At 37.6% G+C, this 15,010-nt stretch overlaps 3 protein-coding genes across 6 annotated transcripts in view; 2 read left to right on the forward strand and 1 right to left on the reverse strand.

The window, feature by feature from the left end:
• Window positions 1-8,962, forward strand: part of LOC120633655 (katanin p60 ATPase-containing subunit A-like 1) — a 60,728-nt gene extending 51,766 nt beyond the window's left edge. For all 4 annotated transcript variants that reach the window (XM_039903950.1, XM_039903951.1, XM_039903952.1 and 1 more), the window contains exons 5-10: window positions 2,226-2,384; window positions 3,458-3,579; window positions 4,576-4,755; window positions 5,176-5,334; window positions 6,623-6,846; window positions 7,533-8,962. In XM_039903950.1, coding sequence (XP_039759884.1) covers window positions 2,226-2,384; window positions 3,458-3,579; window positions 4,576-4,755; window positions 5,176-5,334; window positions 6,623-6,846; window positions 7,533-7,731 — 1,043 coding nt within the window. In that variant the 3' untranslated portion in view covers window positions 7,732-8,962. The remainder of the gene's footprint in view (window positions 1-2,225; window positions 2,385-3,457; window positions 3,580-4,575; window positions 4,756-5,175; window positions 5,335-6,622; window positions 6,847-7,532) is intronic.
• A 2,135-nt stretch (window positions 8,963-11,097) lies between these two features.
• On the forward strand, window positions 11,098-13,704 carry LOC120633657. Its single transcript, XM_039903955.1, has 2 exons — window positions 11,098-11,252; window positions 12,463-13,704. Exons 1-2 carry the CDS (start codon window positions 11,117-11,119, stop codon window positions 13,350-13,352), a joined length of 1,026 nt encoding a protein of 341 aa, XP_039759889.1. The 5' UTR covers window positions 11,098-11,116; the 3' UTR covers window positions 13,353-13,704.
• Window positions 11,252-14,060, reverse strand: LOC120633656 (protein ALP1-like). Its single transcript, XM_039903954.1, has 2 exons — window positions 13,701-14,060; window positions 11,252-12,338 (listed from the first exon to the last, which is right to left on the reverse strand). The coding sequence occupies exons 1-2, from the start codon at window positions 14,024-14,026 to the stop codon at window positions 11,444-11,446; spliced, it is 1,221 nt and encodes a 406-aa protein (XP_039759888.1). The 5' UTR covers window positions 14,027-14,060; the 3' UTR covers window positions 11,252-11,443.
• Window positions 14,061-15,010: the final 950 nt, after the last annotated feature.

Below are 15,010 nucleotides of genomic sequence, written 5' to 3' on the forward strand. Positions count from 1 at the left end.
CGTATTTTGATTTTTATAACTGTGATTTTGACTGCTTTGGATTAATAAATAATAAATAATATTTTTCTAATACTAGTTTTACTCATTCAATTTTTATCCTTATATTACTTTAAATATAGTCCAATTTTCATCAATTTTTTTTTCACGGGTAGCGTTTTAACTGAACTAATCAATGAAGTCATCTTTGAATATTTATCTAGCAAGCCAAGCTCTATAAAATAATATGAATTTGTGGGATCACAGCGGACCCCACGGCCTGCTGATAAAGTCAACGACGTATCCCGCCGATAGCCCACATGGCATGCTACACAAGTTATTTAAAATCGGACGTGGCGATAGGTGGAAGAAATCGCATGGTAGGCGTGCCGCCCACAGGGCTTGCTGCGCTAGAAAAACCTTAAATAAGTATGGCGGTGAGAGTGTTAAGGTAAGATATTCACGCCTCCTATGGAAGAGTCGTTTTGAGTATTGCAAAATTAACTGGTTTGCACGGGCTCTGAGGACTGAAAGGGACGCCATTATCCATCCAAGCGAGACAGCAATGTTCAGATCACGCAAGTGAGAGAGACGCCATCATTCTTCGAAGCGTGATAGCAATATTTTCGAATAGCTTTGTTGAAAGCTCAAATGAGCGCTTTGCAGAATGGTTGTTTTTTTAATTCATCGTAAGCATGTTCTATTGCGCATAAATGGCTCCATTCTGTGGACGTAACGTAGCTGGCGATCATTCAGACAAATCGGCAAATAAGCATAGCTGAAATCTATGTACATAAAAATATACATTGAATAAAACACAGTATATATTTAGCAACAAACAAATAGTTTAAAAACCAAGCGCGCGCCCATACAGCAATTAGTTGCTGTATGGGCGCGTTTACGTTAATTTAGAAGTCGAATAACAATGTGCGTATAAAAACTATTATCTATAGATAAGTATCATTATATCGTGATGTATTTCACACATCGCTACCTCATCATATTAACTATTTATTACTGTAATCTGTAAGCGTCCGATAACTTTACGAGTTATGGCTACCAGTAGTAGTAAGAAAAACTCATTTTGAGCAGTAGCGGAACGGTAATTTTTTTTGTTTCATCATCATTAGAATCATATATATAATCATTAACTAACTTAAGGTAGTAGAGTCACTACAAACATACATACTTGGCGTTTCAATAGTGGTTATATTAGGCCTACTTGAAATGGATGATTTTTTTTTTGACGTGACAACGTCTTATAATTCGATGGAGCCGGCTGCACGCACGAAAAAACATGACGTATGCGGCGTTACCTCGCTCTGAGGCATTCCATTCAAGGCTTGAAGTGCAAACGAGAGCGCGGAACGAGCGACAAAGAGGCACAGTCGGCCTCCGCGTTCGACATCTGTCTCTCTCCTACTTGAGTGAGCGATGCGTCCGCGTGGACAGCTTCTATACAATAATACATTTACATGTTTTCGGCAAGGATGAAGTGCAGTGAAAAGTGAATGTGGTGTCAATTGTTTATAGCAACGATAATATCTATCAAACAAATAAAATTAAAATTTTCTTTTGAAAAATGCAACCATTCAATCAGTATTTTCTTACGACGTTGTCACGTTCAACAGCTATCGTCAGTAAGCCGACTTTACAGACAACCAATTTTTTTTTTATTTTCAATACTGGCCCACTATTTAAGTATTCTTACAAAGTGAGAGGTCCGGATAAGTGTGGATTGGTAGACTTCACACGTCTTTGAGAATATACTGTCAACTCATCATCGCCATCATCAACATTCTATTTCCGGCCCACTGCAGGGTCATCTCCCAGAATGAGAAGGGTTTAGGCCGCAGTCCACTGCGCTGAGTGCAGATTAGTTGACCTAACACATCTTTAAGAACATTACGGAGAACTCTCAAGTATACAAGTTTCCTCTCTATGTTTTCTTCACCGTTGAAGCAATAACTCTGAAATGGTAGATGACGGTGAGTGCGTGCCAGAGATCGAACTAAGTCAAACCCATCGCTGGGAACAGAGCTTTATAAGATATAAAGCATAGGCTGAGAATATTGATGAAGAAATTATAAATTAATCTTTACAGATTTTCCTGCTTTCGTGGAATATAGAAAATTAAGCTCAATTTTCATAATATATCATGAAATTTCGCAAAGATATCCAACATTATCCCCTGTATACTGTAAACGGGATCCCAAAAATTAATGGAATATAATAAATTCTCATTTCAGCAAAAACTAAGGACACAAGTAACAAGGATCACAATAATGCAAAGGATAAACAAGACAGAGACAACAATAACGGCGACACGGACGACGAAAAACACAAAGAGGAAGAAAGAAGATTCGAACCACCTTCTGCGGCTGATGGCGACCTGGTAGATATGTTAGGTGAGTTAATATGAAATATTGTTACTGAGACTGTTTCCTATAAGTAAAGTATTAGGAAACTCGCACGACCTGCCCAGACCGATGAAGAAGTCTAGTGAACTGACTTCACTGACAGAAGTCTAGTAGACTGAACAAAGTAGTGGCGTTCACAGGTTTTTTTGACCAGGGAGTCATAAAGCAGGAATATGGCATGAAATGATAATAACCTCCTATTATAAGAGTGCTGTTAAAGTTTATTGTAGGCACTAATAACAATAATAATATTAATAAATAAATTTATTAACCCAAATTCACAAGTACACTTAAAACTATTATGGTGTAATCATAAATTCTTACGAATTTTACCGTACACCACCGTGCCGTCGACAAAAGGTAACATCTTAGGAAATTAATTAACACCCACCTACTCACTACATCAATCAAGATATTCCATATAAATTAAATTCTCTTAATATAATCGGTTAAAGTTTAGAATTGGTAGTAGGTAGGTAGGTACTATAAATATATATTAATATTAACTAACAATCTTATTTGAACCTATATCCTATAACTTTATTAATAATTGAAAACAGTGTTAATGGCATCAGTAGTAAGGGACCTACATTGACTCTACACTAACGCGAAGCTGTCAATAATATATCGGCATTTATCACGAGATCAAAGGCTTCAAACTGATGTATACTCTGCCTTTCTTGTACTGTGATCAAAGCATATTTATTTATAATTTTTTTTTTATTAATAAATTAATTAATTAGTCTACTTTTTATCTACAAATATCAATCAAAGAAGGATTATTCTATTTAGGGCCGACTTCTCCAAAAATACCTTATTGGCCACCTTTTGCATTGATTTAGTGTTCCGGTGCGATGTCGCGTATAAACGTATTATATCTTAGGGGTATCTTAGACTGCATCACTTTCCACCAGGTGAGATTACAGCCAAGGGCTAACTTGTAGTGGAATAAAAAATGAAAATTCTCTGTCAGGTATCGTAATAAAGTATACCGCTATATGTCAGGCGCTTTTGCCTTTGATTCCACTTTTATTGAGTGTTTGTTTGGTATTTTGTTCCAGAAAGAGATATAGTTCAAAAGAACCCCAACATCAGATGGGATGACATAGCTGATCTCGCAGAAGCCAAGCGATTGTTAGAAGAAGCTGTTGTCTTGCCTATGTGGATGCCGGATTTCTTCAAGGTAAGTTAATATGTTATGTTTCTAGAACCGATATAAGCAGGGACTGTAGATTTTCACTAACGGCGGAATATTTCCTAGTTCGCCGTTAGTGAAAATCTACAGTCCCAGTGTATAATAAGTAACGCCTAATCAAAGAAGATTCCTAGGTATAGATTTACCTTACTCCAAGCGATTTTCACTGGGAAACTCATATAACCAAACGTGTCAATGGTTATTGCCATAAGGTGTGGTATTTGTGTTTGTATCATCATATTTTTCATTTTTCGTATGGATATAAGGTTATTAAAAATACCGTTTTTTTTTCATTTGTCAAGTGTCAGTTTACGAGTCTCACGTATCGGTGTCGTAACGTAGATGGTGCCTAACGTCGTTAGTTATTTAAAAAACAAACGTGAGACTATTCTATAATTATTTTAATGTTTTTTGCAAAAATGTATACTTTGAACTGTCAAAATAAAACTTAATTAAAAAAATAATCCCTTACAGTCTTGAGTGCCTAGTGTGGGATTTTCTACCTGTTCGATCGCGCTAAACCGAAATAGCGCCATCTAGTACAAACTACTGTTCTCTGTTTTGCGACTAGATGGCGCTCTTTTAATTCCATACAAATGGTAGAAATTACTTTCACGCGGCACTATAAATATTATTTAATATTAAATAATTTTAATAAAGAAGCGGTGATAGCCCAGTGAGTAGAACTTCGCCTTCAGTTTCTCGGGGCCGAGTTCAAATCCCAGCACTTCTGACTTTTCGAAGTTATGTACGTTTTAGGGAATTAAAATATCACTAGCTTCAACGGTGAAGGAAAACATCGTGGGGAAACCTGCATGTTTGAGAGTTCTCCTTAATGTTCTCAAAAGGTGTGTGGATTCCACCAAACTTGGCTTGCGACGTGGACTTACGGCCTTAACCCCTTTGCATTGTAGGAGGAGATCCGTGCTCTGTAGTGGGCCGTTAATGGGTGATAGAATTATAGTCAGTTTTAAACACTTTCAGGGTATCCGCCGGCCTTGGAAAGGCGTGCTAATGGTAGGTCCACCGGGCACGGGGAAAACTATGTTGGCCAAAGCAGTCGCCACAGAGTGTGGTACCACCTTCTTCAACGTCTCGTCGTCTACCCTCACGTCAAAATACCGCGGCGAGTCGGAAAAACTAGTCAGACTATTGTTTGAAATGGTGAGCCTACTTTCATTTTTATGTTGCACCTTATACAGGTTTCGTTTTTTTAAATCCTGTTTAGGAAGTGTCTGACACGAGACCGCCCACTTTCAATGACCCAGGGACACAACCCGGACCTTCGCGACTTATCAAAATAAAATTAGAATAGAGTTAATTTTAGGCGAGATTTATAAATTAAAAAAAAAATATTTCATTTTATAGTCAAACTATATAAACATTCGCATATTTATTTCTTCTAATCACAAATTCAGTTTGACATAATTTTTTTATATTTGTGATAGTATTTTACTATTTTCGCTCAGTAAAAAGATAATTCCGTCTATTATTCCTAAAAAAAACAAACAGGGTCGATAGTCGATATCGACCTTCGATTACAATCGAATAAATATTATACTAACCACATGTTGAAATATGAAGGCGCGGTTCTACGCGCCAAGTACGATCTTCATCGACGAGATCGACTCGTTATGTTCCCGGCGCGGCTCCGACAGCGAGCACGAGGCGTCGCGGCGCGTCAAGTCGGAGCTACTCGTGCAAATGGACGGCTTGGGCTCCGCGCACGATGAACCCTCCAAGGTAAATAACTATGTGTGTAAAGTGCGGCCAATTTATCCGCGGAACAAACAGATTTTAACAAATGTTTGAAGATTCGTGAAGAAGTCGTGAAGATTTTAAATTAAACAACATATTTGTCTATTAAATTTTTACAGTACACTAAAATTAAAATATTGTTACACTAAAATGTTGTTTTCTAGTTTATGTATATCAATACATAGCCTAGCTTATGTTATCGTACAAGCAACCTTTAATATTATAGGTTATAGGATTTTGGTTACTGTTACCTCTTCAAGATAAAGTGTAAACTATTCAAGTCCATCTTTAGGATACTAGCTTCGTGTTTATATTTTTCATTAAGAACTCATGAAATGTGTATATATCCGCCCTGTAGCCATCATCCGGAGTCGTAGATGCTAAGACTCATGTACCTGTAATTACACCAGCAACCACACCCTTCAGATCGGAACACAGCAATCAGTGGCGTGCACTTCATACATGCACAAAAGCACTGCATACCCTAAAATAGAAATATAGCTCGTATAGGAGGAGGATTTTTTCCATTTTGTGCAATTTTCATACTGTATGCATACCCTGGTAAGAAACCCAGTGCACGCCACTAACAGCAATTCTGAATTATGAAAATATTTGTTTCAACAATTATTCATTGTAAAGTCAACATCTCCTGAGGATGCTCCGGTTTCGGAGCGAAACGTGCGTAGTGCCGAGGATCTGTTTGGTGTAGAGTATAAGGATTGAAGAAATTATAAATTACACCATACCGATTCTCCTGCTGTTCGCGGAGTAAAGCAAATTAAGCTTAATTTTCATAATATATTATGGATTTCCGCAAAGTTACGCCTGCTTCTATCCAATACAGCAATGTTGCTTGAAATAAGCCTGGCAGTAGTTCTTTACCAGACGAGTAAATGTCATCATCATACCTTCAAATTAGTTTGGAACTGCTTTTGGAACCCTCGCAGCTTTAGTTTAAAGTTGACGAATTTATTTATCGCCATGAACAGTGAGTTCATATTTAACATGTAATGGACGCATCAAAAGTTCAATCTATTTGCCTATTTAAATAAATAAATATTTGAGTTTGACTTTGGCATTACTGGCCCGCTACAGGGCCCGGGTCTCCTCCCACAATGAAGAAAGAAGGGTTTTGGCCGTAGTCCACCACGCTAGCCCAATCCGGATTGGTGGAAATTGGTGTTTATGTAATATCTTTTAAAAAAATCTTTTAAATCTCACCTGTAGTTTTAATCAAAACCAATTGTTAATATTTCTCGTTTTCCTTCCACAGGTAGTAATGGTGTTAGCAGCAACAAATTTCCCGTGGGACATCGACGAGGCGTTGCGGCGAAGGCTCGAGAAACGGATATACATACCTCTGCCCACCCAGGAAGGCCGCGAGGTGTTACTGCAGATCAACTTGCGAGAGGTTAAAGTTGACCCCGAGGTTGACTTGCACGCCATTGCCAAGAAACTAGACGGTTACTCGGGTGCCGATATAACTAATGTGTGCAGGTAACATTCTGTCATTATTGTTACCCTACCGACAGAAATGTCCCGCCTAGCTATTTAGCGTTTTGGTACGATGCCGTGGGAACCTTAGAGGTACCTCTACCATCGCTGCATCATCGCTTACGATCAAGTGAGATTGTAGTGGATTAATAAAAAAATATGTTAACATATTTTACGTTATTATTCTCTTAGAAATTCCATTTCGAACGGTGTCTACATCATCATCATCAATTCAACCGACTGACGTCCACTGCTGGATCTGAAGTCTTTTGTAAGGTCTTTTTAAACAAATCGCCACCGGGCCGGGCCACTTATTTCCAGCGGCTCCCAGCGACTAGCATAATGTCGTCTGTCCACCTAGCTGGGGGCTGACCAAGGCTGCGTTTACCGGTTCGGGGTCACCATTCTGAATTTATAATTTCTGAATTTTCTCTGGTCTGGTCTAGTGGGAAGTAGTTAGTTATAACCTTACCGACAAATACGTGCCGCTAAGCGATTGAGCGTTCCGGTACGATGTCGCAAAGAATCCGATAGGGGTGCGTTTTTAATATAACTGCCATACTCCCTAAACATGCTAGCCCGCTACTATCTTAGACTGCATCATCACTTGCCATCAGGTGAGATTGGAGTCGAGGGCTAACTTGAAGTGGAATAAATAAAAATACACAAACGTCCATCTTCTATTCCAGGGACGCGTCAATGATGTCGATGCGACGTAAAATCGCCGGCCTCAAGCCGGAGCAGATCAAGCAGCTTGCCAAGGAAGAGCTCGACCTGCCGGTGACGAAGCAGGACTTCCTGCAAGCGCTGGAGAAGTGCAACAAGTCCGTCTCGAAGGGCGACATACAGAAATACCTCTCGTGGATGACGGAGTTTGGCTCCTCCTGATTGATGTAGGAAAAAGCATTTTCAAGGACATTCGTAAATGTATACCGGTAAATACGCAGACTGACGTAAAAAGATACACACTGAATCCGCTACAAAATCTATCAAACCCCACCTAATTCAACAAATCTGGCATAGCGACACTCCGCCATTTTGTTTATTTTGGAAAGTAATCAAAATGGCGGCGGGTCGCTAAGGCAGCTTTCATACAAAAAAGTTCAAACCCCTTTGTGATCCGTCATTATGACAACCAATAGATGTAGGGACTTTGGCTTTTTCTAGGGATACCTGCACATTTTTGGCCGACCTCCCTGGCACAGCGGTGAACGCTGGACTTTTAAGTAGGAAGTTCCGGATTCGATACCTGGCCGGGGTCACTAGAACCGTTTATAATTTTAGAATTTTCTCTGGTCTGGTCTGGTCTAATGGAAGACTTCGCCTGGTCTAATGGTCTAATGGAGCGATCTAGCGTTCCGGTACGATGTGTGTGAGAAACTGATAAGGGGTATAGGTTTAATATAACTGTAATACTCCTAACAAGTTGGCCTGTTACCATCTAAAACTGCATCATAACTTACGACGCGAGAGGCGAGATCTCAAGGGCTAACTTTTAGTGTAATAAAAAAAAACAGCACGAAAGTTGTTTGGATAACCATCCCTATTGGCTTCCACCGATGGACGGCCTTAGATGGATAAGTATATCTTGTAGAAATATCCAAACTCCAAAGCCGAAGACTATCATCTGACATTACGAACGCACATATGTCTCTTGGACCGATTCCCTTAGTAAACAAAATCATGCTGACTGTAACCTAGTGGCTCACTCTATGACTCTTTTAATTTATCCGTCCAAAGCTGCCTTTTTCACTCAGGGTTGCCATTCCAACAACCTGGGATTCCAACGTCCATCAGTCCTGAGAACTACGTGCCCTGTCCATTGCCATTTCGTCTTATTAACTCGTAGATCTAAGTCTGCGAAATAGTCTTCGTATCTCTTTTCTGATTTGACTACGTATGTTGTTAGTGCGGAAACTTTAAAAGACTTCTATCTTTTTTCTTTAGTCTGTGTATTATTAGAAAATATAATGGAGACGTGTATATTTGGAATTCTGCTTTGTAGGGATACTATATTAAGAAAAACAAAAGAAACCAAAACATCACTATTTATAAATTGCACTGCTATAACAAATATTTTTTACAAGTAATGATTGAAACGAGTTGTATATTTTAATTGTGAATATATTTAAATTCAAACATTGGTTTCCAAATATTTGTTTTTTTTATAATAACATTTTAAATCTCTACAAAATAAAATGCAAATACAACTTCGTTCAGTCTCTGATGAGTGACAGTCAACTGCCTTAATATTCAATTGTACAAGGACTGTTTCAGTATTAGAAAAGTATAAATTTGTAGCCAAAATATCGATAGTATAACTTAAACATCACTTATACTATCGAGGCCTAACGATGGTATCGATACTATAGATAGCGTATACGCTGGTATAAAGTGGCAATTCACAAAAAAATATCGTCATATAATAAACTATCTTGAGATGTCTTTTTATTAAAATATTTATTAACAAAAATGATTGAAACGTGAATGTTATTATTACTCGAAGTTCACAAAAGCATTTTTAAAAATTATTAAAATGCATATTTAGATTAAAAGACATGTCAACATTTATAATCAATTTCACATTGGATGCTTTGTAACCTAAGCCTATAGAGTAGCACACAAAAATATCAGTTATGCCTATACTATGACATTAATAATACCCTCGATAGTATCGATACTAAAAATAGTATTTCTATTGTTTATGTTGTCAGTATTGCTAGTTATTCAAAGCCATGCTCTCGATACTAATACTTACGAATGGTTTGTAGTGAACTATCGATAAAATATCGATTGGCAACATTGATTTGTAGCATATCCGCAGTTAGGCCATAAGACATAGTACGTGTTTGTGCAGAATACATTCCCTTTGGAGTATGTAATTGTGTAAATAAAATCTTGGTTTTGCTGTTCGAAACAAACTTTGTGTATAACAAACATTGTCATTAGTGCTGTACACATGAATATGTGCAGTGTACAGCACTAATTGCAGCTTGCGCTACACGTTATTGTTTCTCAATGTTCACATTATTCGATATGTGTGTATTGAATTGTGCTGTGAGAATTGTATTAAATATCACTCAATTCTGTCGTGTTTATTTACAACAAACATGCTACCCGCGTGAGATCTGTCATCACATTTTGTCAGTATATTTTAATTATAACACCGTGATCTTTGTACTTAAATTAGGTTATTTACGAGATTTATTAGTTTAGAATAATTTTATGCCATAACTAATTTATATTATGACCTATATATGTACTTTTAGATTTTTTTAATAATTTTTTTCAATTACAATATTTAATATTATGTTATTTAACAAAAGTAATATTATGTATGTTCGTCATGTGGGAATGAATCATTCGCTCAATTTGAAAATAACAAATCTTTAAATTTTTAAGTAAATATGAATAGGGAAACACAATTCTATAATCTTTAAACTAAAATGCCGTAAACCAACTTTCGTTATTATGTTTATTTTTTAATTATGAAAAAGGTGTTTGAATGTGCCCCTTTTTGAATATATTTTGTAATGCCTTTCTCTAAACTCGCGACAATTGATATAATAATGTAAAATATACAATGAAATAAGGCTTAATTTTCTATTCTCCGCGAAAAGTGGTGTCGTCAAAAGAATCGTTGGCTCAACGAGGATCATAGCAATTTAAGCTTAATTTTCATTGTAAATCATGGAACTCCGCAAAATAACGCCACGCCGGCTCTTATCCAATATTTAGTGTGTTAAAATTATCAAACCACTCAAAAAACTATTTTACTAGATTAAATGGCATTATGAATCGGAGATAAACAGTATACAAAAAGTTTTGTGACATTGTACTTTCTTTGGTCTCACAAACGAAAGAGCTTATAAAAATTAAGTCTCCCAAAGTTAGATACAAAAATAATTTGTAATCATTGTAATGTTGTAGATGACAAGAAAAGTATTTTTAAATATTTTAGCACCCCTAGAGAATTTTATACCTACCGTTTTAAGACATATAGGCTCAACTCACACTGGCGCAGAGTCGAAGCGACGCGACGCGTCATATTTCTCCGCCTAAAGCATATTCACCTTTATTGTTCTACTATTTAAGTACAAATTTGTGCTATGTAAATATGGAAGCGCGCGTCGACGCGCGTTGACGCGCGCATTCGCGCTCCGACGCTCGGCTGGAGTCGAGCGGATTCGCGAGTCGCCGCGCGTACTCAGGCGCAGTGACGCGTCAGACGCCGACCACAACGGACGGACGACAGTGCTGAACTACGACGACAATGGACGAAGATGAAAAATTAATTTATTTAGTACAGAAGTATGATTGTCTGTTTAACGTCAAGGCGAAAACCTACAGTGATAAAAATTGTAGGAAAAATGCCTGGCAAAAAGTAAGCGGTGAAATGCAAATTTCTGGTAAGTACTATATAATTATTATTACATTTAGGTACAGACGACAGCACGTCAAACGTAACAGTTTGACCTTGAGCTCGTATTTATTCCGTTCGTGCTAATGGCGGCTTTCGTAGTGCAAGTGTTACACTTGACGTGCTGTTGTCTGTACAAAACACACACAGTTATATTTACGTAACATTATGATCACTTCTTTAACATCGTCTGATCATTTCAGTTTGCCATGGTACTGCCCCATGCTCGGATATAAAATAAGATTTGAATGTCTCTCTGATCACCATGGCATTTGTCATAGTATGGTAATCGACTGACCGTATATCTTGTAATATACTATCACTTGGCAATTCCAAGTTTTCGAGTTCGTAATTTTCTCTTACGTAATTATGCAAACATGTGCATGCAAGAATCATAGAATCAAGATGCATTGGTTGCATTTTTATTTTTTTTTGAAAAACCTCAAATTTTTGTGTCAGAATTCCGAAAGCACTTTCTACTAAGCGCCTTGCTCGGCTTAAGCGATAATTAAAAATTTTCTTATCATGATTGTCAGACACCTGATTTCCAGGATATGGTCTCATGATGTGTTCGGACAAGGGAAATGCTTCGTCTCCTACAAAAACAAGTGGCATTTCCTCTATCATACCTGGCAACCTTTTATTAGGCGGTATACCAATCGTATTATTTTGTAATCGTTGTCCAAATTTAGAATTGTTTAATATGCCACTATCGCTGTTACGTCCATATGCTCCGATGTCAACAATAATGAATTTGTACTTTGCGTCAACAACAGCTAACAAGACAGTACTAAAATATTTTTTGTAATTGAAGTACAAACTGCCGCTATTCCAGGGAGCTCTTATATTGACGTGTTTACCGTCAATTGCCCCTATACAATTAGGAAAATTCCATATGGTTCTGAACTCCTCCTCTATTTTAGTCCATAATTCTTGTGTTGGCTTCGGCATGACAATTGGCTGTAAATGTTTCCATATTGCTGCGGAAACTTCATGTACAATTGTTAAAACAGTGCTGTATCCAACTCGATAACTTTGAGCTAAGGCTTGAAAGCTAATTGCTGTAGTCATAAATCTGTAACAATTAAAAAATACACATATAATAATACATTTTATTGAATTAAAATAAGAGTTACAATTGTTTTGTGTTACGATAATTGTTTTGTGTTCCTAAAAATTATTTTGTGTTCCTTTTTCAGAGGCAGAGTGTCAAAAGCGGTGGAAAAGAATTCGAGATTGTTACAAGAAAGCAATTAGGCTAAGACAGTTTAAGAGTGGTTCTGCTAGATCAAATGATAAGCCAATAAGATTTGAAAAAGAATTGGAGTTTTTAAAACCATACTTGCAGAACAAACCACAGACGTCTAACTTAGAGAGCTCCGAAGAAAATGACGTAAACACTGATACCGACACAAACTTGTCCGTTGCGTCGCCATCTCGACCCGAATCACAATTATCCAGTCATTCCGATACTACTCGAAAGAAGTCACAACCACTATCACAAATGTTATTCGCACAATATTTGGAAAATAAGAAAACAGAAGAAGATCCAACGGACACTTTTTTTCTCTCTATGTCCAAAACGGTTAAACGGATGCCAATACAAATGCAAGTGCTACTGAAACGACAGATATTGCTTTTAGTAACTGACGCGGAAATAAAAGTTGCTTCGAATGAAATGTGCACCTTTCAACCTGAAACAACTAATATCAACTCAACGCAAGCAAATACTTCTTCATCCATCGGCTATACAACAGAACTACGAACCGAATCAGAAAGTCTTCAGCTACAATCTAATTCCACTAACTGTATTTCTAATTCCAACACTTATAAAATGCAGCCAAATACCGGGTATTATACAACACAGCTACCAACCATTTATACTCCTTCTAACACATACTCAATGCAGTCAAAAACGTCATCCAGTAGCAACAGCATAATCCCTAATCAGTTCGAAAATAGCACTTCTTCGAGATATCGTGTGGAAGATCGTATGGAAGATCTCGACCTGCCACCTTCACCATACATACCATTGCCGATTGGGACGACGACGCGGCAACAAAGGGATGGTGATAATGACTACAGTTAATGACGTTATGTATGACTGATTTAATGCCATGATTTACGGTATAAGGGACGGTTCTCCAAAAAATTATAAATACTTATTTTTTGTCATACCTACGCCTGTACTTTCCGGAAATAATGTGATGTAGATTTTAGCTTAAAATTATGTGATAGGTAGATATGCATGGTATCAGTTTTCGAAGAACTGTCCTTGTGTACTTAATAATGCGCGTAAAATTAAAGATAAATAAATCTATGTAAATTAAAATAAATGCTTTTGACTCTTCCTAATCAATTTACATTTTTTATTTTTATTTTAATGCTTTAGAATAGAATAGAATGGAAATCTAAGCTAGCTTAAAAATGTACTTACCTCAAGCATATTGATATCCGCTCTTCAACGGAAATAGGTATTCTTAAATTTGTTTCTTGCTTTTGGATGTGAGGCCTCAAAATATTTACCAAATTTTCAAACTTATCTAAACCCATTTTATAATAATCATAAAAATATCTTGGGTCCAGACTTAAATCATTACTACAGAGTGTTCTGAATTCGCCAAGTATATGTCTTTTCTTCCATAACTCGTGAACCCAAAATTTTCGTTTTATTTTTCTATCCTCAGCTGCTGATGTAAATTCACTTTCTTCCTCTTCAGCTTCTGATATTAGAGCAATCATGATAAGATCGATATCAACCATTATAATACTGTCGAGCGAGCACCATTCACGAATGTTCGAAAGTCTCTGAACTGGTTCCGTCACTACGCGCCGTCGCGCACAATCGCGCGTCGCCTCGCGAAGACGCGCGTCGCCTCGCGAAGGCGCGCGTCACCGTGCAAAACATGACGCGTCGCGTCGCTTCGACTCTGCGCCAGTGTGAGTTGAGCCATACGATACAACTTGTACTTGCAGCCCCGTTGACCGCAACTCGTACAGCTTGCTTGGCAGTGCGCGAAAATTATTCTAGGCTCAGACTGAGCGTCAACACAGTGGAGTAAAGGTGTGGGAGATGGTAAAATGTCGCCTGCCCATACTAGTTTGACGCTCCGTCTGCGACCTTGAGTCTGTAGGGAAAACATCGTCGGCTTAGCTACCAAACCTGGTAAACCTGGGCACACAAAAAACAAAAATAATCTCTCTTAAACCCCATAAGGGTTTCATTTACGTAAGTGAACGGATGTAACGACATACTTTTTTTAACGAGTACAGACTAGAGAGTAGTGGCATAAGACCTTTTATTCAAATAATATGTCAGAGGTTTTTAAATTATGCGTTCTGCCGACGATACTTATCCCTTTTGCAGTATTAATTGAATTGCAAAAACTGGTGCCAATGCACATTCGACTAAACTGTTGGATTAGGATAGCACTAATATTCAAGATCAGAAATTTTAAATATTGGTGCTATCCTTATCCACTCTTCCTTGTTGGAAAGGATGGTACTTCATGCGCCGTCCATGTAGGATTGTTTGTTCAACCGAATCAACAGGACTGTTAGTCCAATTTATATCTGTACACTTAAGGCAAAACCCAACACAGGCGGCCATCTCGCGTCCTTTTAAATTTAGTTCAGTATGGTTTCAAATATACGACCTAACACTATAACGAGCCGGTCAGAGTGCCAAGTGTAAGATTTTCTACCTCGATTTTTTTGTTTACTTATTCGATCACGTGAAAGTTATTA

The sequence above is a fragment of the Pararge aegeria genome, chromosome 22 (assembly GCF_905163445.1).
Source record: "Pararge aegeria chromosome 22, ilParAegt1.1, whole genome shotgun sequence".
Classification (NCBI taxonomy): domain Eukaryota; kingdom Metazoa; phylum Arthropoda; class Insecta; order Lepidoptera; family Nymphalidae; genus Pararge; species Pararge aegeria.